The following is a 26,786-nucleotide window of genomic DNA, read 5'->3' on the forward strand; positions in this document are numbered from 1 at the left end:
CTTATCATCATAAGGAAAAAGAATCCTCTGCCACTTTACAGAAAAACTTGCTCTTTGACATAATTGCCTTTGGGATTTACTGCTTCATTCAGAAGGCCCAAAACATTTCTTTCAGGCACGCCCCTGTCAGGATTGGTGGGTAGCCTCCAAGGTTGAGGTTGGTTTCAGTTCTGATGGGAAGGGGTGCAATTGAATTTTGGAATACAAACAGTCACCTCTTTTGATTTCTTCTCTGTTTTCAGGGGCACCAGGAGAGGTCACGTATAATAGTAAGTCAGAGAAGGTGAGGGTGTTCATTATGGCTCCTTTATGGGAGGATATCTTTGTTATGTAACCAGAGGCATAGGTAAATACCACAATTACATAAATGTACCCACTTTCCTAGATCTGGGATACCATCCAAGGAGGCTCACCTTGCAACAGATCCAGCTCTCAAGAGTCAAAAATATTTTGATATGTTAATCAGTTTTTAGCTTTGTGAACACATTTTTGAGGAGCGTTTGAATTTTTAAAAATCTATCTAAGACAAGGAGGTCCACTGGAAGAAGTGAGAAAATTAATATTCATTCTCCATTCAGACCACCCAGAGGGAACGCTTGTGGTCACAGCAAGAATGTACAAGTGTACACAGACAGCACTGGAGGTCAGAATTGAACCAGAGTTGCTGGAGCTGACAGGCAGTAGTTCAACAGGCTACACCACTGTAACTTCAAAGTTACTGAGAAAAATAACAAAAGGAAAATTAAATCGGTTTGCAAAACATTAGAAATCAAAACAAAATAATTTTCTCTTCAGTTTATTTAACAAGTAGCCTTGGTCTGTCTCGACCATTATTTATGAACAATGCAAAACGAATGCCGTTAAATGAAATAATGGCAACAGAAGTCCGTAAACACGACGACAAAATTATGAGGAGCCCACCCAGACTATATATTTTTCTAAACAGAGCACCAATAAAGCAGAATCAGTACTTGAGGTTTGGTATGTGGCTTCCCCACATGATGCACTTGTTCTTTTGCCATTGAGAAGTTTAAATTCTGCTGCCTTAGAATTAAATGAAGGAGACGCACACACACTATTCCTCTCACTGCCTCTCAGCTCCAGAGATCCTAGTTTGATCCTCACCTCAAGTGTCGTCTGCATGGAATGTGCACATTCTCTTTGTGACCACTACCATTTCCTGTGGGAGATCTGGTTTCCTTCCATATCGGATGTGCTGGTGGATAGGTTATTACCCACAGCAATTGGCCCCTCATGTATATAGGAGTGGTAAAATTTAATTGGGAGACGTTGATTGGCATGTGAAGAGTAAAGAAGGGGTTTGGGCAAATTTAGTGTGTAAACACGGGTCCTCGATGCACTAAAGGGATGTTTCTGTGCTATATTTCTCTGACTATTTTAGGTTTGTTCCCTTGAGATTACAGTGTGTTCTGCTCTCCAGTGAACCACACACGGCTTACCAACCTACATTACACCAAAATAACAGTTAAAACTACAGGCCAGGCCTCACTGTACCTGTCCTCCTGTGTGTTGTACCTAATGAGCCATCAATATCTCATTCTAACCTCACTAGATGCTGAGATGTTATCTAACTGTTCTGAAGCATTCAGGATTCCAGTGATATCACCTGAAAGGGGCAGGGCATTGCCAGTAATGCCGAGGGAAGTCCACTCACCTGACAATCACTGTCCTCAACACTATTGCAGATGGCAAAGATGCACCCCAGGTTTGCTGGCCGTAAGCACGAGGGTTATTTGACAGTTTTAAAATGCTTCTGAACGAAGTATGTGATAATTTTTACAATTATTTTCTATATGTAGTTAAGATCATTAAGCCTCCTTCCACTAAGAGTTTAAAAACAAATTTACACCAAAATATTTGATTAAGCAGTATTTTATTTTACATTTGCTTCACACGGCATGGAAATTGAGGCGAGTTTCCCTGGGGAACCTCACAAGATGGAATAGAGCAAACTGACAGATTTAATATACCAGGAGTCTGTTTTTGACAATGCTGCTACTTAAATGAGTAATGACTGGCAGTTCTATGTGGAACCACCAGCAATGTCTGGACTATTGTACTCTGAATATGAAATGTGTAGAAAACATGTAGGAGTCCCATTCCCTCCTAATTCATAAGTGAGGAACTGAAGTACTGAGAAGAAAGGCTTTGTCACTGACAAGATTCCCATCCTCAAGGTTTATGTGAGAAAGTTAAGTTTAACTGGTCAATGTTCACATTAACATTGGGACACATCTACTCTTTAAAGGTGAGATCAGACCCTACTTCACAGGTCACTTCTCTGTTGAAGTACAATTTTACTTCAGAGCTCAAAATCTAAAATAAAGCTTACACTGAACACCACAAATAATCTGTCAGCTATTTGATTATTTATTTGTTTGCTTATTTATTTATCACAATACAGCCCTCCTGGCCTTTCAAGCCATGCTGCCCAGCGATCTCTCAATTTTATACTAGCCTAATCATAGGACAATTTACAAAGACCAATTAATCTACCAAACGATATGCCTTTGGATTGTCGGAGGAAACTGGAGCACCTGGAGAAAACCCACATGGTCATGGGGAGAGTGTACAAACTCCTTACAGGCAGCGGCAGGAATTGAACCGGGTCACCGGTTTGTAAAGTGTTGTGCTAACCACTATGCTACCATGCATATGTTGGACATGTGCATGAGATCTTCAGAATAGATCCACTTCAGAGTGTTGTCATCCACATCATTTTATAATTGCAATGCCAGAATTGATAAGGATGAAGCATATAAAAAAAGCCAAAGCCCACAGTCTTGGCAAAATACACCAATAATAGACAAGTTGTGAGTGAGGCTGGCAAGATTAATTTCGTTGTCAAAAAAATCTTGCATCCAAATCCAGCCTCTCATTTTCAGTGTTGTCTATTTTAATTATACTTGTGAAGTTATCAGAGTACGCCATTTGATATTCTGCTATAGTGACAGATTTTTTTGCTTCATTCAAATGCCTAGAAGATAAAAACCTTGGTGTGGTACTGACAGAATCAAGTACTGCCAGAGATGGTAGATTTAAAACGAAATATTAAACCGGTCTCTACGACAAATTGAAAAGATTACTCCTCTTGAGATGGTGCCAGAAAATCAACAGAGTTCTCTGGCGCTCTGGCCAATTTTCACTCATCAGAAAACATCATAGGTTCTCCAGTCCTTATTGGATAGCTCTTTGGTTGTAGACTGTTCTGTATACTAGTGTTGCATTCCCCACAGGGAAGCACTTCAAAAGTTATTCACCAGCTCAAAATTCTTTGGAACAACCAAAAATTGTGCAAAGTGTCATATGCAAATACCTTTCAATCCTTCTACTTCTGCCAATCATTCAGACTGGACAGAAAGCAGCTGGAGTAATTTGTAATTAGTCATTGTGGTGACACTACTCAGAGTATAAGGAAGCTTTGGTTTCACCCCTTTGTACATCTGAAACTCCTAAATGTTTCTGTTTGAGATTGCCTCACAAAAATCTACCTTCAAAACAAGCACGTATATTCCTGTGAGATTTCTATTTATCTCTTTATTTACTGGGATACAACGTGGAATTGCCACCCAGCAATCCACTGATTTAATCATAGCCTACTCACGGGCCAATTTAATTTGACCAATTAACCTACCAACCAGTATGTCTTTGAACTGTGGCAGGAAACTGGAAAACCCAGAGGAAACCCACCGGGTCATGGGGAGAACATGCACACTCCTTGCAGGAGAGGTGGGATATGCACCCTCAATTAGTTGTGCTCTTGCTTGACTGGCATCAGACTAATTGATTGTGTAGTGTAGTTAAGCTCCATTCTGATGGTAGGGTGATTGATCACAGGCAAGAAAATAGTAGAAAAAGGAACAAGTTAATGAGAAATGCAGAACAAATATAATGAGGTTAATGTAGGATTATGGTAAATGGGTGGTTTGAACTGAGGTGGATTGAAATGGATAATATTTCTGTTATTTCTATTCTTTTCCTTTACCAAATCTCTCTCTCTGACTCTCGCCTCCTGACAGTGGAGTATTCGCTACCTACATCTGTAAAGAATATAAGTATTTATGCGGGCATGTACAGCTTTGAGAGCCAAAACCCTGGATGACTTCCCCATTACAGCACCAACCATTTGCCCACAAATCCCCAGCTCCTACTCCCAAACTCCACCAATTGTGAAATACCTTGAGTTGAGATAAATTTGTTGAGAGGAGATTAGGGATCAAATAACAACAGATATCAGAGTTTAAATACTTTAACTGTTCAATGCCAGACCAGGTTAAGAATTCAACACTCAAAGTCAAAGTACATTTATTATCAAAGTAAGTGTACTATATACAACCTTGAGATTTGTTCCCTCACAGGCAGCCACAATACAAATAGAAGCCCAATATGCAAGAGAAAAAACAAATGGTGCAAACAATAAAAACAAGCAAACAACATTCAGAACTGAAGCTCACGAAAGGGAGTCCACAGCCATGAAGCCACTCACATCCAGGAGCCTGTTACAGGCCTCAACCTTAGTTCAGCTCAACAAAGGTGGTTCATTACTTGGCTTGGAGATCACAATGCGAATTATCTAGATCTGATTTCAAAGTCTGTGGGTTTTTCAATAAACAGCTGCTTACTTTGGCTTCCTTTCCCTAATTAATTTATATATATATAAATAAAATATCAAGGATGAAGTTAGAATTCCAGCCTGTGCCCCATTCCAGCAGCAGCAGGTCTCTATTGCTCTGATTGGAGTGAGCTAAAACTGGGATTGAGGATTAGGGAGGCGGATAGAGATTCAGACACAGCTAGCTCAGCACCACTGCAGCAGAGGGAATCAATCCTGAACAACTGCTGCTGGAAATCAGTTGGTGGATGAGGCCATTTACTGTTGAATACCCTGTTAATCTGGGCGGTCTAGTTCCATGAACACAGCAGTAGGGTAATTTGGGGGGCCTGAGTGACCTTCTCAACTCTTACATTTCTGTTGGAAGCTGGGATAGGATATGACTTTGTGAACAGTAATGTTCTCTCAAGCAACAATGTCATCCTGCTTCCAAAGTCCTTCAAAAGCAAGATGATGTATCAGCTTTGCTCAAGTCAAACTGAAGTCCCCTTGAAGGAGAAACAATTTTAAAAGCATTTGGATGAGGACTTAGATCATTAAGGCATGGAAGGTTAAGTGCTGGAGAGTGGGATGAGTATGGACTGGTCAACAGTCTGCTACATGAAATCAGCAGTTTGAGCAGCATCTGAAGGGGGGGGGGGGTGAATTGGGGTCAACTCCCTACATCAGAAGTCCTAATGCGGGATTTCCACCTAAAACATCAACAAACCCTTTCCTTCCCACAGATGCTGCTTGACCCAGAGTCCTCCAGCAGATTGTTTGTTGCTCCAGATTTCAGCATCTGTAGTCTCCTGTATCTCCGGTACAGACAGGTAATTAATGCTCAGCCCGACAAGGTGGGCAAAGGGCTAAATGACACCAACTCCATGGACTGCACTGAATTCATTCCAACTACTATCAAACATTGAAGAGATACACCACACAAAAATACAACTGCAGATGCTGTGGATCAAAGAATAGGTACACAATGCTGGAAGAACTCAGCAGGTCAGGCAGCATCCGTTAGAAAAGAGTAGCCAACGTTTCGGACCGAGACCCTTCATCAGGAATGGGGGGGAAGAGAGGGCCAAAGCTCAGTAATAGTGGTAGGGGGAGGGGGTAGGGCCAATCAGGGGAAAAATAAAGGGGGGAGGGGAGGGGATAAGCATGAAAGAACTGTAGAGTAAAAGAAGCAGAAAGTTGAAAGGGGAGTGAGGCAGAGAGGGACCTGGGAAAGGGAAAGGGGGAGGGGGAGGGAATTACCAGAAATTGGAGAATTCGATGTTCATACCACCAGGCTGGAGGCTACCCAGATGGTAGATGAGGTGTTGCTCCTCCAACCTGAATTTGGCCTCATCATGGCAGTAGAGCAGGCCATGTGTGAACATATCTAGATGGGAATGAGAGGCAGAGTTAAAGTGGATGGCAACCGAGAGGTCCTGTCTATTGTGACGGACGGAGCGTGGGTGCTCGACGAAGTGGTCCCCCAATCTGCATCGGGTCTCTCCGACGGGGCGTAGGTACCTGACAAAGCGGTCCCCCAATCTGCGTCGGGTCTCACGTCCCTCCCCACAGAACTCCCACCTGGCCATGTCCCTCCCCACAGAACGCCCACCTGGCACTTATCCCCACAAGCGCAAATGCTACACCTGTCCCCACACCTCCCCTCTTACCACCATTCCGTGCCCCAGACAGTCCTTCCAGGTGAGGCAACACTTCACCTGCGAGTCTGCTGGAATTGTCTATTGCATCCGGTACGGCCTCCTCTACATCGGCGTCACAATAGACAGGACCTCCCAGTTGCCACCCACTTCAACTCTGCCTCTCATTCCCATCTAGATATGTCCATACATGGCCTCCTTTACTGTCATGATGAGGTCAAACTCAGGTTGGAAGAGCAACACCTCATATACCGTCTGGGTAGCCTCTAGCCTGGTGGTATGAACATTGAATTCTCCAATTTCCGGTAATTCCCTCCCCCTCCCACTATCCCAGGTCCTTCTCTGCCTCTCTCCCCTTTCAACTTTCTGCTTCTTTATCTCTACAGTTCCTCTCCCCCTCCCCCCTTTATCTTTCCTCTGATTAGTTTTCCATCTGGCACCTCTAGGCCCTACCCCCTCCCCTATCTCTATTACTGGGCTTCGGCCCTCTCTTCCCCAACATTCCTGATGAAGGGTCTCGGCCTGATACGTTGGCTACTCTTTTCTCATGGATGCTGCCTGACCTGCTGAGTTCTTCCAGCATTGTGTACCTATTAAGAGATACACTACACCTCCAGGACTAGAAAACACTGGAACTCTATCTTCTAACAAGGCCAGAGGACCAACTGGCAGAAATAAATGCAATGGACCTCATTTTTGTTTATTCTTTTCTCCTTAGCTGAGGCTTTGTAAGGCATTGGTCAGACCACACTTGGAATATTGTAAGCAGTTTTGGGCCCTTTATCTAAGAAAAGATGGGCTGGCTTAGGAGGTTCATGAGAATGGTCCCAGAAATGAAAGAATTACTGTATGAGGTGCGTTTGATGGCTCTGGGCCTGTACTCACTTGAGTTTAAAAGAATGATTGGGGATCTCATTAAAACTTACCAAATATTGAAAGGCATAGATAAAGTGGATGTGGAAAGGATGTTTCCTATAGTGGGGGAGTCTAGGATCAGAGGGCACAGCCTCAGAATACAAGGACGTCCCATTAGAACAGAGATGCAGAATTCCTTTAGCTAGAAGGTAGTGAATCTGTGGAATTCATTGCCATGGATGACTGTGGACACCAAGTCATTGGGTATATTTAAAGTGAAAGATGATAGGTTCTTGATTAGTAAGGCTGTAAAAGGTTATGGGAAGAAGGCAGGAGAATGAGATTGAGAAGGATAATAAGTCAGCAATGATGGAATGGCAGAGCAGGCTCTATGTGCTGAATAGCCTAATTCTGCTCCTATGTCTTATGGTCTTATTATGAGTGCATTTCTACAGTGGGCATTTTTACTGGTTAATCTTTTTGGTTTTGGACTTACTGCAATATAGATCCTCAAAGAGGTGACATGTTTCTTTTTTTTAAAAAAAAAGATAATCCTTAATTTCCATAGGCAATTTTATTCTGTTTCTTCACATTGACCTAGTTGTACAACTTTAGGCAGTTCTATGAGATTTGAGCTACTCATTTCCAATCAGCCCAAGTTCAGCCACCAAGTGTAAACAATTGTCTTGCCCTTAAGAACAAAAAACAAGGCTGCTTAAGCATTCTTTACTATTCAATAAACTGAGAGCTGATCCCCTTCAGGCTTCAATCCCACTCTCATTGCCAGTCCTCAAATTTCTCAATTAATCTGTAGTCTATAAATTTTTTCCTAATCTTAAATACTCTTAATAACTGGGCATCTACAGTTCTCTGAAGTAGAAAGACACAATGAGTCACAAGCATCTGAGAGAGAAAATTCCTTCTCATCTTGGTTTAAAATGGATAGCACTTGATCTTTAGACTGTGAAGGTTGAGTGGTTTCCACAGAGGCTGCCTGCCCATACAGGATGAATGGACACCCACCAGGATTGGGCAGAAGCATCAAAGACTCAGGCTTTCATACTCCTAACACAATCTATCACTTAGAATGTTTCTATCACATTCCTAGATTAAAACAGGAGTTTTGTTAGGTTTCTAAGTTACCTATGTGGAGACTTTCAAGTCTTTTACTGTACGAATCAAAAGTATTTTCCTGCCAAGGAAATGCTTCTGTAATACTGCTATCATGCATGGAACACACCAGACAACTTGCATAGAGCAAGCTCCGAAAGCAGCTACACGACCACAGCTAGGTAATCTCCTTTAGGAGCGTTGACCAAGGCAAGTACAGTAAAATGCCAACATCTAGTCTCCAGTTGTTCAGAAACACTAATGCCTCAGCATCGGGCTCATGAAGTATTGTTTCCCACTCTCCCTTTAAACTCACATTTCCAGTCCTTTGTTCATACTAACTGAGCCTCACTTTGCCCACTTCCTTCAAGCATCAGATTCACGTTTAATATAGAGCTATGTAACGTGCGCAAGGTCGCGTAGTGGTTAGCACAATCCTTTGCAGTACCAGCGACCCGGGTTCATTTCCACACACTGCTTGTAAGCAATTTGTACATTCTCCCTGTGACCGTGTGGGTTTCCTCCCACAGTCCAAAGATGTACCAGGTTGTAGGTTCAAACAACAACACACACAAAATGCTGGTGGAACACAGCAGGCCAGGCAGCATCTACAGGGAGAAGCGCTGTCGACGTTTCGGGCTGAAATGTCGACAGCGCTTCTCCCTATAGATGCTGCCTGGCCTGCTGTGTTCCACCAGCATTTTGTGTGTGGTGTTGTTTGAATTTCCAGCATCTGCAGATTTCCTCGTGTTTCCAGGTAGTAGGTTGTTTGGTCTGTGTAAAATGTCCCATGATTATGTGAGGATTAAATCAGGAGATTGCAAGGCAGTACAGCTCGAAGAGCCCATTCCACACTATCTCAATAAATTGATAAATGTACAAAAAACGTGGATTGTAGTCAAAGCATCGGCAGGAAAGCCACAGATTATGGGATGGTGATTATCATCCCTGGTGGCTGGTTATCAAGGGCTACCAAGGGCTTACATGTTCTCCCGCATGAAACCAAGATAGTACCTGAGATCAGGAATGAATCCCAGGCCTTGGAGGTGCAAGTCACAAGTACCAACCACCGCACCATCATACCACATAATCTGTAATATCCTCTTCAATCTAGTATTACCATCAAGCCAGGAAATGAAAACTGGTTCAATAAGTGGAGATATGCAAGTAACACAAGGAGAGTGGAGCAAGGGTACATCCATGTTATGTCAGTCCATGGCCTCCTCATCTGCAATGATGAGGCCACTCTCAGGTTGGAGAAGCAACACTTCATATTCCACCTAGGTAGCCTCCAACCTGATGGCACCAACATTGGTCCCTACAATTTCCAGTAATTTTCCCCGCTCCCCCGTCCCTCTTCTGCAAGTCCCCACTCTGGCATCTTCTCTTCACCTGCCTAACATCTCCACCTGGTGCCCCCCTCCTCCCTTTCTCCCACAGTCCACTTTTCTCTCTTATCGGATTCCTTCCTCTCCAGCCCTTTACACTTCCAACCTATCACCTCCCAGCTTCTTACTTCATCCTCCCTACATCCACCCACCTGACTTCACCCATCATCTTCTAACTTGACCTCCTTCCCCTACTCCACATTCTTATTCCCGTTTCCTTTCTAGACCTGATGGCCCAATCGTCAACTGATAATTAATTTTCATAGGTGCTGCCACACCTGCTGAGTTCCACCAGCATTTTGTGTATGTTGAGCTGGATTTCCAGCGTTTACAGAATCTCTTGTGCTTAGGTGCAGGAGTAGGTCATTTGACTCCTTAAAGCAGATGCAGCGTTCAATATGATCTCCAGACCTCTTCTATACCATTTTCCTTATAGCCCAAAATTCCCTGCCCTTTCAAATACTTAATCGAACTCATCTGTAATTTCCTCCAATGTCGTAGCCTCCACAATCTTCTTGAGTAGAGAATTCCAGATGTTCATTGCTGTTGCAAATAGAAGTTCCTATGCATGATGGCTCAGAACACTGAAAGTAATGCACATCAAGGCTCAGATAACTTTCCTCAGAAACAACGATGCTCCTAGCCAAGTGGGTCCAATACAGCAACAAACACTGGGATCTACATGACAAAGTTAAAATTAGCCAGTGAAAGATGAAAATATAAAAGTGAGCTTTACTTGCTACATGTATGTTGAAACCACACAGTCTGAGGATGCGCTGGGGCAGCCCTCAAGTGTTGCAATGCTTCCACTGCTGACACAGTATGCCTACATCCTACCAGCCCTAATTTTAATGTCTCTGGAAAATGAGAGGAAAGCAGAACACCATAAAGAAACATATGGTTATGGGAAAACCATACAAACTCCTGAAAAATCTGCATTTGGATTGGATTGGTGATAGCAGGCATTGTAAAGCTTTGCACTATGCTAACATACTGACTTCCCATCACAAAAAGAACAATCTGGCCAATTAATACCCCCATGACTGATCATCAATGGGCCAATGCAAAATGGTGCCCACAGTGCTTTCAAGTGACAGACACACAAATAACTCACCATCCTGACTGGATTTACCAGAAGCAGTCATCTTCCAACTTCATTATAGTCTTGTTACAGAAACTTGACTAGTTATGTAAACACTGTAGCAGCAAAAGTGGGGTAGAAGTTGAGGCAAGTAACTTCCTTTGCAGTTTCCATAAGCCTTCCAACACCAACAATGCACAATTGTGTTGTGTGATGGAATATTCTTCATGTACCCGAGCAAGTGCAACAGGAACAGCACCTCAAGTATAGCACAACCTTTTCATCAACTCATACATTCAGTCCCTCTACCACCGGCATATTCAACACCATCTACCGCAGCAACTTACAAGGTCTCTTTGACAACATCATCCGAGCTTTCAACCTGCAAAGCACTCTGAGATAGATGGGAGATGAATGCAAGTGCATCAGTTCCTCCAGCATATCACCTACCTTTCTTCAGAGACAGAGAACAGCACAGAGGAGCAGGCCTTTTGGCCCACAATGCTGTTCCTAACTACTTGTGCAGATGATGGCTAATCCCTTCTAGCTGTACATGATCCATATTGTCTGTCCTCTGCACATTCATGTGTCCATCTAATGGACTCTATTATATCTGCCTCTGCCACCATCCAAGGCAGCACATTCCAGGCATCCACAGCTCTATATAAACAAAACCTGCCCCTCACATTTCTTTTGAACTTCTCCCTTTTCTCCTTAAATGCATACTCTCTAGTATTAGAAATTTCAACTCTGGGAAAATGATACGAATTGTTTACACTATGTTTCTTATAAATTTATAAACTTCTATCAGGTCTTTCCCTAGCCGCCGTTTCTCAGAGTAAACAACTCGAATTTGTCCAACTTCCCCTTACTGCACATACCCTCTAAACCAGGCAACATACAAGCTGATAAACTCCTTCTGGGACCATTCCATGATGTGCATCCTATCATGAGGCAATCAAAAATGAATACATTACCTCAGATATGGCCTAACCAGAGTTTTATAAAGCTGTAACACATCTTCCTGACCCTTGAATTCATTGTGTCAAGCAATAAAGGCAAGCCTGCCTTTCACTATCTTTGCCATCTTATTGACTTGTGCAACCACTTTCAGAAAAACTGTGGACATGGACCCCAGGATCCCTTAATGTTGTCATAGGTCAAGCCCTCAATTGTGTACTGTGCCTTTAGATTTGATCTCCCAAAGTGCAGCATCCCACACTTCCCCAGCTTAAACTCCATCTGCCATTTCTCAACCCACATCTGCATCTGGTCTATATTCTGCAACATCTCCAAGCAATTTATACACAGTCCACAATGCCACCAATCTTTGTGTCATCTGCAACATTACTAATCCATTCCACCCATTTTCATCCAAGGCATTTGTATGCATCACAAACAGTTGAGGTCCCAGTATGGAGCCCTTGTACACCACTAGTCATGGACTTACAGCCAGAAAAAGACCCAACAACCACAACCCTCCATCTTCTATGGGAAAGCAAGTCCCCAGTCCAAATGGTTAAGTTATCCTTCAGGATAAGACATCCAAGGGGGATCTTGTCAAATGCCTTACTAAATTCCAAGTTTCTAACATCGCCTGCTCACCTCTGTCACTGCCTCAAAGCATTCAATCATAGTAGGACACAGCTTGCCTGCACAAAGCCACATTGACTGTCCCTAATTATCTTGTTTAATATCACCAGCATATGCACCACTACAGTGCAATATACAATAATAAAAACTGAATTACAGTATATAAGTTATATTAAGTAAGTAGTACAAAAAAGTAGTGAGGTAGTGTTCATGGGTTCAACATCCATTCAGAAATCTGATGATCTGATGGCAGAGGGGAAGAAGCTTTTCCTGAATCATTGGGTGCCTTTAGGCTCCTGTACTACCTGCTGATGGTAGCAAGGAGAATAGGGTATGCCCTGGTTGATGAGGGCCCTTAATGACGGATGCTACCTTGAAGATGTCCTGGATGTTGCAGAGACTACATCCTCACGATGGAGCTGACTGAGTTTACAACTTTCTGAAGCTTCTTTCAATCCTGTGCAATACCATAGCAGACAATTAGAATTAGGCTATACCTTTCCAAATGCTCATATATCCTAGCCCTGAAAATCCTTTTCAATAACTTCCCTAGAACTGACGTGATATTCATAATCTATAACTTTCAGATATATCACAAATTCTTCAATACTCAGTACTGGAGCTCTCTACCTAACAGAGTAACTGCAGTGAATGAATAACTGCCATCTTTGCTAGAGCAATTACTAATAGACAGTACGACAAATACAACATCTCACAGAAGCTCTGAGTTGTAATAGCATTGTGCTAACCACTACACTACTGTGATGCCCAGACCTTTCTGCACTATAAACTGCTCACAATTGGTGCTGCATTGTGGACAGGAGAGTGATGTGTCACATGACAGAATTCCTAATTGTCCCATCCAGCAATGTTTAACCACCATTTGTTTTGTGTCTTTTGAAACAAAGCCTGCTTCTTGTATGCAGAGGGTTGTTCAAATTGTAAGAAGTGTAAAGACAGGGGCATGTATTTCCATGTGGCACATTCATGAAATCCAAGCTTTATTTCAGTGACTCTGACACAATCTCTCTAAATAGTGAATATTCGAACCTGTTTGTGAGCTCCTCACTCTTGAATAATCAGATTTTTTTCAGAATCAAGTTTAATATCACCAGCATGTGTCATGAAATGTGTTAACTTAGCAGCTGCAGTACAATGCAATACATGACGAGATAGAAAGAAAAAAGATAACCAAATCATTTATACTAAGTATATACTCTATATGTATCATGAATAGATGAAAACTAGTGCAAAAATAGAAATAATATCCCTTTTAAAAAGTGAGGTAGTGTTCAATGTCCATTTAGGAATCAGATGGCAGAGGGGAAGAAGCAGTTCCTGAATTGCAGTGTGTGCCTTCAGGCTTCTGTACCCCCCCCCCCCCTTCCTGATGGTAGCAATGAGAAGAGTGCATGCCTTAGGTGATGGGGGTCCTTAATAAAGGATGACATCTTTCTGAGGCATCATTCCTTGAAGTTTTCTTGGATACTGCAGAAGTTAGTACCCAAGATGGAGATGATTAATTTTACAATTTTCTGCAGCTTCTTTTGATCCTGTGCAGAGTTCACACACACCAGACAGTGATTCAGCCTGTCAGAATCCTCTCCACAGTATATTTATAAAAGTTTTTATTAACAAACTGTCTTCAAACTCCTAATGAAATATAGCCACTAACTTCTTTATAGCTGCATCGATATGTTGGGGGCAGGTTAGATCCTCAGAGATCTTGACACCCAGGAACTTGAAAATGCTCACTCTCTCCACTTCTGTTCATTCCATGAGGATTGGTTTGTGTTCCCTCATCTTATCCTTCCTGAAGTCCACAGCTCTTTAGTCTAACTAACACTGAGTGCAAGGTTGTTGCTATGACACCACTCAACTAGCTGGTATATCTGGTACACCCTGTCATCTCCATCTGAGTTTCCACCAATAAAATGGTTCTACCTCCAGCAAATTAATAGATGGTGTCTGAGCTATGCCTAGTGTATACATGAGTGTAGAGGGAGTTGAGCAATGGGCTAAGCACACACTCCTGAGGTGTACCAGTGTTGATCACAAGCATGGAGGAGATATTATTGCCAATCTGCCCAGACTGTGATCATACAGTCTTGTTTACAACAATTAAGAAATGTGCCCATAACAGTATTTGATAACAAACAGAACATCATGCAGATGAGATTTCAGTTCCTTTGAAATGTTGTTTAAACAATACAACATGTTGGGATAAAATTGTAAAATCACTTCTACTTCCTAACCTTGGCTACTGAAATAGTGATACCAGGTTTTCTCCTCAAAGTTTGAAAATACTTGGTCAGGAAGTGTCAGCTCAGGAAATCCAAATAAGCTTTAATCTCCTCTTTTTCACCATCTTATCATTAATTTTATCCACAATGGGTGACCCTATGTCTGAATTTCTAACATTTCCCCAGGAGCTGCAAGATTTGAGTTCGGGTGTTGGGACCCACAGACCAAGTTCTATTCTCCCTGTTCTTGGCAGCTACAGATTTACATACTGGATCACCTTTCTTAGACCATCTTAAAGCACCCTACAATCAGGGGAGGACTTTTGAAAGACAGTTATGGGAGTAAACACAAAGAAGCAACAGCTCATTTCTGTTACTTGAGCATAGAGGCTACCTCTATCCTCAACATCCCCATGCCAAAGGACAAACCTGGGTTCCTGCTTCTGAATGCCATGGAATGACCCTTCTGAACAGAAAACTGCAGTGTTTGGATAACTGAATGACCAAATCAAGCAGCAGGAATAACCACAAAGAAACTCCTCACAGAATTCCTTGATCTCAACCATAAGGTCACGAGCTGAAACTCAGAGGAATGCTCATCCCTTAAAGAGTGAGTTAAAGTAGAAAGGTCAGTCATGGCTGAGAAAAGTGGTGATGCAAATGTCTGTTGTGTTTGGGGGATGCAGACAAGATTTGGTAAGTGCATAAATAGAGAGAAATAGGAGTAAAGCAACCAGAGAGAGGAGAAATTAAAACACTGAGGGGGAAATGAAAAGCAAGTTGTAAAGGCACAGGTCTGAAAACTGTCCCAGATGAAGTTTTCTTTCAAGCACTGCAAAAAGGTTGTATGAGACCACAAGAAATAAGCATTGTGGGGGTCTATCTGGCACCTTGAACTCACTTCACTGCTTGTCTAGGTCATCACTAAGTCATTTTCCTGAACTATTCCCATGTCCTTTGATTCCCTTTAATACCCCAAAGTCATGCAATCTCTAACTTTAATGATCTCATGATTAGAATTTTGCATGCAAGAAGCCTATGGAGTTCAAAGTTCCAGCACTCTTTGCATGAAAGAGTTTCCAGCAGTAACCCTCAATAGGAGGAACTTCTCATATCCAGCTCTATAAGAAATCCTTACATTCCAATGGAATATTCTCCACTTCTTCTAAATCATATAGAATTTTGGTTTACTCTCCTCAATGACACATCATATGGTACACATACCATTCCTTGAACATATTTAGTGAATCTTCACTATCCTCCTTCCATCCATTTCTTATCATTTTTACACAAAAATATATAATACTCCAGGTGCAGTAATACTCCAAGGCCCTATAGAATTTCAGTAAGACATCTGTACTCCTCTTGTTATAAAATTCTACTTAGCATTTTCCCTATTGAGTGCCTGCTCTATCTGCACATAGACTTTCACTGGCTTGTGTTCAAGGACACCAGGATTCCTTTGAACGTTATCCAGATTTTAAGCATTTAATAAGTACTCTGCTTTTCTGGTCCATGCACCAATCAGATGACATCATGTTTCCATATATTACCTCTGCCAAGTTCTCTGCCACTCACCCAGCTCGGCTTAAACCCCTCAGAGTCTCTCCATTTGTCTCTCCACGTACAATCACACCTCAGTTTATATTGTTAGCATTTGGAAATATGAAATTTGATTTAAATTGAAATTTGAAAACTTCAATCTAATCACAGATGGTAAGCAAATGAGGCCCAAGCACTGATTTCTGCCAACCAGAGAAAGATCAGTTTATTTCCATTCTGCTTTTTATCCAAAATATTTTATCCAAAACCCAATTCTCAATCTACCCCCAGTAATTCCATAGCATCTAATATTGTTGGAAACACTTGTGGGAGATCCTCTTCAAAAATTCTGAAGATCCAACTTCACTACACCCCTTGTCTCTTCAAATCATCACACCCTCAAAAGAACTTCTATAGTTTGGTAAAAACCTTTTTTTTCTTTCAGAAGTCATGCCAACTCTGCTGAGCACAATTACTTTTCTCAAGATGTTCTATGATTACATCCTTCATGGTCAATTTCTCCACTATTGAGGTTAAACTAACAGGTCTGTAGTTTGTTTTCTCTCTCCCTCCTTTCTTAAACAGGGTTCATATCTATTTTCCCCTCCAATCCCCAGGAACCATTCCAGAATCTATGGAATATTGGATAGTGTGGTGTCCCTTTAAGAATAAAAAGCATTAATAACTTTTCGACGGGTTGCTGAGACAGTACTTTTTTTCTAACCATCTAGAATTACGTTATTAAACGATCATCCATCATTTCAACTGAATAACATAAGAAAACTGAAAATCTAGGTGTTAGATGTAACATTAGACAAAGATTCAACGAGTCCCTGAGTCAGTAAGTTGTATTATATTCCACGCCTTAACATCTGCACCAAAAAGCACCACGGCTTCAGATAAATTTACCTGTTGGGGAATTCCCTAATCTACCCACATAAACTAAAATTCATAAGCGACCCCACTGTACAAATCTTCTGATTCATTTTTAACAAAAACCTTCAGTCCAGCTTTGAGTTGTCCAAGAAATAACTTTCAAGTACAGGGTAGTATAATCAGATCTCTCACTGCAATGACCTTATCCCACGTTTGCTTGCGTTCAGCGACTGATAAAGTGATGAATAGGTTCGGTACTATCAATTCGGCCACTTGGCCCCGAGTTTACAGAGACTCTAATCCGAGCGTGTTATTGCTTGGCTAATTAGTTATGAATATCAGGTTTCGACTAAGTACTAAACACCACCCACCTGTTTCTCCGTCTCGACTTTGACGAGCGTGGACTCCAGTTCTTGAATGGTTGTCCCAAGATTGCGGCACTCAGTCTGCAGTCTGCATTTCTGAGCGTTCAGTTCCGCGGTGCAAACCTCCTCCCTCAGCAGTCTCTCACTGAGCTGGGCGACCTGGCTTTCCAGCTTCACCTTCAGCAGCTGCGTGCTACGCCGCTCACTGTCAGCCCGGCTCCCCCGCTCCTGCCGAGGTGATTGGCAGCTGTTCAGGGCAGGACTCCGCTGATTTACAGTTTGCATCGTCTCCGCGCGCACAGAATCGGGAACCGCGCGCGCGCGCCCGCCCGCCCGCGTGCACGCACTCCGCATTCCTTCGCTAAATGAAGTCCAGGTTCCAATCGAGAACAGGAGAGTCAGTTGTGCCGAGCTTCCATTCTGCACCAACAGATCCAATTACAACATCAACATGCAGAATTACACTCCGAAGGAAAACGAAAACTCCCATCTTTTTTGTATATGCTTTCCCGAGCTGGCTTAATCGGGCATTTAGACTTCATGTCCACTCTGTAAGGGGTTGCTTTATTCTTAACTGCCGACAAGCATTCCAAACAATGGGTCAGCTTTTAAAAAATAGTTAGGTACTCTTGCTGTACCGTGCATAGCCGTTCTTGCATATGTACTTCTAATTACCTTCTCTCACCCTCTCTCTCGCACACACACGGTAATAACATTTGGCAAATGGCCAGACAAAAGGAACCACTGCGTGCACACTCTGTTACCTCCGGATAAAACCAAGGAGGCACTTTCTACAATCATTTCAGCTTCAAAGTATCTAAATAACATTCGACTTCTTAAAAACACTTAGGTTTTAAAGTTATAAAACACCACTGTACATATTTAGGTTTCTCTGTGCTTACCACTATTGATTTTTTTTTAAGAATAGGAAAAACAAGGAATGTTCTGATGAGGCCAGGAGGGAACACTGGCCTTGGGAATGTCTGCCGGCCACAGCGAGAGGGAGGTAAATCAACACATGGAGCTGGCACAATCTGCAATCAATTTAGTTCCTTGGCACAACTTGGATCTGTTGTCTTTCCTGAAAGCCTCTCCTTGTGGATGCTCTGAAGAAATCACTACTAAGCAAAATTCACAAAGATGAATTTTAAGACAGAGGTTGATTAATCAGGACATGAATGGATACGGGGGAATTCAAGAAATTTGGGCTGCAGGGGGAATTCGAGAAATTTGGGCTGCAAGGGAAATGGATCAGCCATGATGAAATGGTGGAGCAGGCTTGATGGCCTAATTCTGCTCCTATATCTTGAGGTCTCATGAACAGAATCAAAATCATGCTTATGATGATGATAATTCCTGGTGGATTGTTTAGTTTCCTTTCATTTCTCTTATTTTCTCTCTTCAAAAGGCGTTGGGAATATTTCCATAAGAACCACAGGGCTGGAAAGGTGAGCACTACCTCAGTGAGTTGCAAAGCAAATTCACTGGAGGAGTCATGACAGCCAGGCCCAGTCCCTCTTCTCACCTGACAGCTACACAAATAGACAGAAATAAAAGGGAACTTATGGACTGATTGGGAGCAGGAGCTCAAATTATTTTTCCTCCTTCCACGAGGGTCAACTGCTGTTATAACGGAGACTTACAGCCCCTGATGTTTAAGACAGAGAATGAGAGTATCTGGCAGGTTAATAAAAGGTTAGTCTGTCAAATTGATGGTGAAACTTTTGAACAATCAACTTGACATAGTCAATGGAGTAGGAGGTTATTATACACATTGCTGACACTTAGAAACAGGGACCAATTTCCCATAGCCTGCACATTGTTATTTTCAAATTACTTATCCAGGTTTATCTGCTTCCTCCCCCCTCTCATCATGTAAAATATTTTCTCAGCAACATCTAACAATCTAAAACGCCTGCCATTCAATAACCATAAAATTGTCATTACAGATTACAATACTTATGTAGAAGAGCATCGTTCAAACTCTTAATTTTCCAGCAACTTAAAAAAGTTCACTCATGTTTTAATATCTAGAATGATATTTTAATCGGATTGCATCAGCACTGCACAAATAATTTTGTCCACTGAATTCATTGTTCAATAATACATGATTGTCGATAAATATCACACAAAGGGCTACATACAGATCTATAAACACAGGACAAGAATTCCTAAGAATCTCCGACGCTCCGCCGACTGCTGGGGAAATCTGACGTTGAAATACACTGCACTTTCAGGGGCACAAAAAAAAATTTGTGCTCAAATGCATAAAGTCATTGAAATTAGGCACCGTGACCAGAAAGACTAACAGAGAACTGGTTACTAAGCGTCAGAGATGCCCTGGAATCAGGAAACAGCGTCCACAGAAACTTAACGCATGAGTTCAGGGAAATGAAATGTCGAGCAAATGTGACTGCAGGGAAAGCAGCAGGCACAGATAGTTAAGGAAAAGGGGCAAATGAATTTAAGAAAATCGGGACACTAAAACCACACATTTCACCAGCTTTACATTTTACTCTGATGACTACAGTCTGTAATAGCTTCAGATGAGAGGCGTTAATAGCATAGGACACAATAAACACGAGAGCTTTCATACGCTTATTTAGATCTTCACCACTGCATCTTCTTTGATGTGCCCTGATAATGCTCCAGGGACTGACATTAACGGGTTAAATGCTTTCAACTTCTGAGGAACTGCCTGGATTGGGGACTTCGACTGCAACAACTACTCCTAAATGTGCAATGGAACCCATCTCACACGAATCCCAAAAAGTATACAACATTCAAACCCCAAATTAAACCTACAACCAGTAAAGTACATTTTAATATGTTTTGATTAAATATAAAAATACGATTTGTTACAACCTGTTATATCTGAATAACAAGTATCACTCAGGAAAACAAGTCATAACAACATCCACTTGAACATAGCACGATGAATTCCAGAAGAATTAGCTTTGCTAACCTCAAAGAGTTAAGCTCCGACGTTTTCATGGCAGCCTGAACATATCTGCAGAATAATTAGCAATCCAACTGTGTTCGATTACAGTGCACTCAAAAACAGGCTTTACTACAATCTGCTTCAGGGTTCCCTTTCCTCCCAGGTCCTTTTCATTGGCTAACGTTACAGCGGATTCAGACTAGGTGAAACAGATGAAAGAAAGCAAGTCGCCACAAAAGCGGAATTCAGAAGTGAAGGGGAATACATACAACAGTTGTTTTCTCCTCCAGAGTCACGCTGTAGTTATCCCAGTCCAGATCCTCTGGTTCGGGTTCCAACTCCATTCTATCCGCTGCCTCTGGTTCATCAGAGAGGGACCATGATCTCCGCAAGCTCGGAATTCCTGACATTTCTCAATTGACTGCAAGACTCCCACTTCAAAATGCACACCTGTCAGTGTCGGCTGATGAGCATCAAAACAGCAGGGCAAAAGCTCAAATTGGTTCACTGAGAGTGGAGACTCCGAATTAAAAGCCTCGCAGGATAAAAAAAAAGGTGGCTAGTTTCTTCCGCAGCTTCACCTAATGTCTCTACCCTCGCTTCTTGCTTCTTTGTTGAACTTTTTTTTCCCCTTGCAGATACCTTTGATCCCTCTCTGGCGGCCCACGTGCCTTGGAAGTCTAACAACTGTTCTGCTATTTGACACTTTCACTTGCCACAGCAAGCTGATTCAGTGCCTCGCTAATTAAGAATGGCCTCCAAGAAAGCCGCAGTTATCTGCTCTGTCCCGACAGCTCCCGAGCTGGGCACGGCTTCCCAGGTTTTGTAGCACTCGCTGTCAGCTCATTGCAGGTGCTCTATTCATGCAGAATGCTGGCCACCTCAGACCCCTTCAGGCTGTGCCATTTAGAATGGAAAACTGCATGCTTATAGAGCTAATGAATGGATAGGTAGCAATTCCATTGTGAACTTCATTGGTAGCGGGAGAGTGGAATCCCCCCTGCCGAAAAGCAAATTCCTGATGTGCATCAATTTGCTTATTTTGGTTCACACAAAAAATAGCATTTATGTTCTACAATAAAGCAAACAAAGCTCCCCATATTTTTCCCCTTGACAAAACTACAACCTGATTTCTCTGTGATTTATAAATTGCATGCAGGTATGATTCAGAAAAGCACACTGTTGAAATAAACATCTCAAAACCCTTGGACTCTACTTGAAGAAACTGCAGCTCTTGAGAGTGAACGTGTACCTTGCATGACCTTCTGGAAAGTGGAAGGATTAATTATTCAGAATAATTTTCAGGACAATGATTCACAAAGTTTACAATAGACGTTAGAGTCCCTGTGTTGGAAAAGGGAGAAGTAATCTGTTTTCTCTTGTAATCATTTGTGATCTGAAAGGGGAAAGAAATAAACGAACTGCATACCTTGATAAGATCTGGCTTCTATATGATGTTCCTATAGACACATAGTCATGCAGCAATACAGCTCAGAAGTAGGCCCTTTGGCCCAACTTATCCCTGCTGACTCACATGCAAATCTTAGTTGGTCCCGTCTTCCTGATTTGGCTCATATTCCTCTAAACTGTTCCTATCCACACACCTGCCCAGCTGTCTTCTAAATGCTGCCACTATATTTGCCTCAACTACAACCTCTGGCAATTACTTCCACACACGTACCATGCTCTGAATGAGGAAGTGCCCTTAAAAGTCCTTCTAAATACTTCTCTTATCTTAAACCAATGCCCTACAGTTTTTGACTTACTTTCCCTGGGAAAGCATTCATGAGGAGCTGAGGCAGAATTCACCCTGTCTAACCCCTCAAGATTTGATAAACCTCCATAATGTTGCCCCTTAGCCCAATAGCCCGGAACCAAGGGAGAACATTTTAGGGAAAAGAAAGGGCCCAGGACCAAATGAAAGCTCTTTGAAACAGTCAGCACAGGCACATTGGGCTGAATGGCCTCTTTGTTTTGGAAGATTCAGTGCAATGGAATTTATCCTCACCTGCAAGTACAAGGTGAAGGATAAAGTAGAGGGTTGCTTATCTCCGAAACGGTTTACTGATTTCACTAGAAATATTGTCTAGAACTGAAGGACAACATGCTTCTGTACTTGGCAGTCTGCATGCAGCACAGTTGAAAGGAGAAGAGTGCAGTGAAGCATTAGTTCAAGTGAGGCAGCAGGAAGAACAGTAAAAAATAACGTACAGGAACAATATAAATATGACTTGGTGTATCTAAAGTAACTGAGGAAACAATGAAAAGAACTGAACAAAATTCAAATGAAAGTGAGAGTATATCTGCAGGTGACCACAGATAGTGCAATAACAGGTTATTGCCTGACATATCAATTATTCAAGTGTTCACTCTTGGTTCTATTGTAATATTGAAGCCTGAATTTTGAATGGTACATGGGTTTAAGACCGTAAGACCATAAGACGTAGGATCAGAATCAGGCCATTTGGCCCATAGACTCTGTTCCGTCACTCAGTCATGGCTGATCCTTTTCTTCTCTCCTCAGCCATAAGACATAGGATGGATGGTTCAGAAGGATATAGTCTAGGTGCAGGTAGATGGGAATAGGCAGAAAATCAGGCCAGCATGGATTAGATGGGCCAAAGGGCTTCTTTCTGTGCTGTAGTACGCTATGACTCTTTAGACCAGGGATGAATTTCTACTCAAATCTACACTGGGCTAACACAAAAAGATGGAGGGAGCACTGTGAGGAGGGCAAGAGAATAAAGGAAGGTAAGTCCACTTGTATTAAATGATCATTTAGACTATGGACATTGAAGACACACTAGAAATTCATCTGCATAGCTGTAAAGCTCCAATATGATCAGCAGGACAAATGAGCAGTTCTATTCAGAACAAAACATACACAGGTCCTCCCCCAGTTACAGCAGGGCTCCATTCCTTAATTACTCTTCATAACCCAGACAGTTTGCAAGTCTGAAATGAAACTGTGAACTGAGTTCCAGATGGCAGAAGATGTCTGCAGCCCAGCAGCCGCCAGCAAATTCATCCCACCAGTCTCCCACAGGCCTGTTGTAGGGACAGGCTGTACTTAAATTGGGTATTCATAACCTGAAAAGAACTTGTGCATCATTTATTAACAGCAGAAATAAGTATCAGACTCCCATCAAGGGTTCCTCTTTTATGAAAACAGTTGTCTCTGCCTTTCCCGAGTTTTACAACACCCCCAAACACGACTCCTTCCCCAAGTTCAGCAACAGCTGTAAGACATGCACAAGGCATTAAACTGGAGCTGAGTATGCTCACTCAAAATAATGTACAAAATTCCTCATAAATACTAAAAAGCATAATCATCTCTACTTTCATCTCCACTATTTATCAGCTAGTATCTGGAAGAGATTATTATTATTATAATACCATCTGTCAGAGCTCATTGTGTGCAGGTTGATTGCTGCATTATATTACGATGGTGACTACATTTCAAAAATAACACACACACACAAAATGCCCGAGGAACTCAGCAAGTCAGGCAGCATCTGCGGAGGGAAATAACCAGCTGACATTTTGGGCCGAGACCTTTCATCAGGACCATCCATAGCTATTGCCCGAGTTCCTCCAGCACAGTGTGTATGTTGCTCAAGACTTCCAGCATCTGCAGAATTGCTTGTGTACTTGAGAAACAACAAGAGAACTTGCAGCTATTCAGCCTTGTGCCTTTCTGCGGGTATAAAAGGCACTACACGTTTCACACTGTCCCTTTCCCATTTCAACACAATTCAATGACCAAACAGGGCATACTGTATAACAGTGCTACACCAGATTCATTAAATCACTTGGACGTTCATCTCTCTCAGAAAAATTATCTATAAATTTACTCAGACATTCTATAAAATTAGATGGCAAATTCTGAATCAGTGCTTTAATTTGTTGATTCACAAAACCCCACAGAACTACATTTTTCCTGGAGATGTAATTTGATGATGGATTTCCTTGACTTGACAGGATGACCCATTATTGCATGATGCAAACTGATCTGCACCCACATCACCAAGGTAATAACTTCGACAACTGTGTAAGCACCACCCACCAATTCACGGATGTATTCAGCAATTCAGCACTGAGTATGTCAACATTAAGTCTTACAGAATAAATGGTCATAACTCCTATGCCCACTCCAGTCAGTTTCCAACAGAGCTCTTTGGTGCAGATTGCAGTTCTGTTTTTCGGAGGCGGGGGAAAGGTTAGAGGCAAAGAAACACAACCATGCAATCATTCACATCTTCAGCTCATACCCAAGGTGGGTATTCATATGAGCTTGGGCAGAGATCTTCAGAGAGTAGCTGAGCTGAAAGCAAAGTAATATTTATTTATCTTAATGAGATATAGCATAGACCCTTCTGGCCCTTCGAGCTATGCTGCCCAGCAACCCCCGATTTAATACTAGCTTAATCATGGGAAAATTTACACTGACCAATTAACCTACCATCCAACGCACACAAAATGCTGGTGGAACACAGCAGGCCAGGCAGCATCTATAGGGAGAAGCATTGTCGACGTTTCGGGCCGAGACCCTTTGTCAGGACTAACGAAAAGGAAAGATAGTAAGAGATTTGAAAGTAGTGGGGGAGGGGGAAATGCGAAATGATAGGAGAAGACCGGAGGGGGTGGGGTGAAGCTAAGAGCTGGAAAGGTGATTGGCGAAAATGATACAGAGCTGGAGAAGGGAAAGGATCATGGGACGGGAGGCCTCGGGAGAAAGGGGGGGGAGCACCAGAGGGAGATGGAGAACAGGAAAACAACTAAATATGTCAGGGATGGGGTAAGAAGGGGAGGAGGGGCATTAATGGAAGTTAGAGAAGTCAATGTTCATGCCATCAGGTTGGAGGCTACCCAGGCTACCCAGGTGTTGTTCCTCCAACCTGAGTGTGGCTTCATCTTGACAGTAGAGGAGGCCATGGATAGACATATCAGAATGGGAATGGGACGTGGAATTAAAATGTGTGGCCACTGGGAGATCCTGCTTTTTCTGGTGGACCGAGCGTAGATGTTCAGCGAAACGGTCTCCCAGTCTGCGTCGGGTCTCACCAATATATAAAAGGCCACACCGGGAGCACTGGACGCGTACTGACCGCTACCTGGCCGAGGCACATCGACAACTCTCTGAAACCTCCTCTTATTTACCCCTTGATCATGACCCCACTAAGGAACACCAGGCCATTGTCTCCTATACCATCACCAACCTTATCAGCTCTGGGGATTTCCCATCCACTGCCACCAACCTCATAGTTCCCACACCCCACACTTCCCGTTTCTACCTCCTACCCAAGATCCACAAACCTGCCTGTCCAGGTAGACCTATTGTCTCAGCTTGCTCCTGCCCCACCGAACTCATTTCTGCATACCTTGACACTGTCTTATCCCCTTTTGTTCAATCTCTTCCCACCTATGTTCGTGACACTTCTCATGCTTTGAATTTTTTCAATGATTTTAAGTTCCCTGGCCCCCACCATCTTATTTTCACCATGGACGTCCAGTCCCTATATACCTCCATCCCCCACCGAGATGGTCTTGAAGCTCTTCACTTTTTTTTGGATTCCAGACCTAACCAATTCCCCTCTACCACCATTCTCCTCCATCTAGTGGAATTAGTTCTTACTCTGAATAATTTCTCCTTTGGCTCCTCCCACTTCCTCCAAACCAAGGATGTAGCCATGGGCACCCGTATGGGTCCCAGTTATGCCTGCCTTTTTGTTGGCTTTGTGGAACAGTCCATGTTCCAAATCTGTACTGGTATCCATCCCCCTCTTTTCCTTCACTACATCAACGACTGCATTGGGGCTGCCTCTTGCACGCATGCTGAGCTCATCGACTTCATTAACTTTGCCTCCAACTTTCACCCTGCCCTCAAATTTACCTGGTCCATTTCCGACACCTCCCTCACCTTTCTTGATCTTTCTGACTCCATCTCTGGAGACAGCCTATCTACTGATATCTACTATAAGCCTACAGACTCTCACAGCAACCTGGACTATTCCTCTTCCCACCCTGTCTCTTGCAAAAAGGCTATCCCCTTCTCACAATTTCTCCATCTCCGCTGCATCTGCTCTCAGGATGAGGCTTTTCATTCCAGGACAAAGGAGATGTCTTCCTTTTTTAAACAAAGGGGCTTCCCTTCGACCACCATCGACTCTGCTCTCAAATGCATCTCTCCCATTTCCCGCACATCTGCCCTCACCCCATCCACCCGCCACCCCACTCGGGATAGGGTTCCCCTTGTCCTTACCTACCACCCCACCAGCGTCCAGGTCCAACGTATAATTCTCCGTAACTTCCGCCACCTCCAACGGGATCCCACTACCAAACACATTTTTCCCTCCCCCCTCTTTCTGCTTTTTGCAGGGATTGCTCCCTACGCGACTCCCTTGTCCACTCGTCTCCCCCCATCCCTTCCCACCGATCTCCCTGCTGGCACTTATCCTTGTAAACGGAACAAGTGCTACACCTGCCCTTACACTTCCTCGCTCACCACCATTCAGGGCC

At 42.8% G+C, this 26,786-nt stretch overlaps 1 protein-coding gene across 5 annotated transcripts in view; it reads right to left on the reverse strand.

Moving 5' to 3' along the window:
• Positions 1–26,786, reverse strand: part of LOC132380171 (myosin-16) — a 310,593-nt gene that overhangs the window by 186,822 nt on the left and 96,985 nt on the right. Inside the window, exon 1 of one of the 5 annotated variants that reach the window (XM_059948831.1) lies at positions 20,537–21,182. The exons of 2 other annotated variants lie outside the window; for them this stretch is intronic. In XM_059948831.1, coding sequence (XP_059804814.1) covers positions 20,537–20,677 — 141 coding nt within the window. In that variant the 5' untranslated portion in view covers positions 20,678–21,182. Of the gene's footprint in view, positions 1–17,332; positions 17,836–20,536; positions 21,183–26,786 lie in introns of those variants that run through there. 2 more of the 5 variants (XM_059948829.1, XM_059948827.1) reach the window with 2 other exon arrangements.

The sequence above is a fragment of the Hypanus sabinus genome, chromosome 23 (genome assembly GCF_030144855.1).
Source record: "Hypanus sabinus isolate sHypSab1 chromosome 23, sHypSab1.hap1, whole genome shotgun sequence".
Classification (NCBI taxonomy): domain Eukaryota; kingdom Metazoa; phylum Chordata; class Chondrichthyes; order Myliobatiformes; family Dasyatidae; genus Hypanus; species Hypanus sabinus.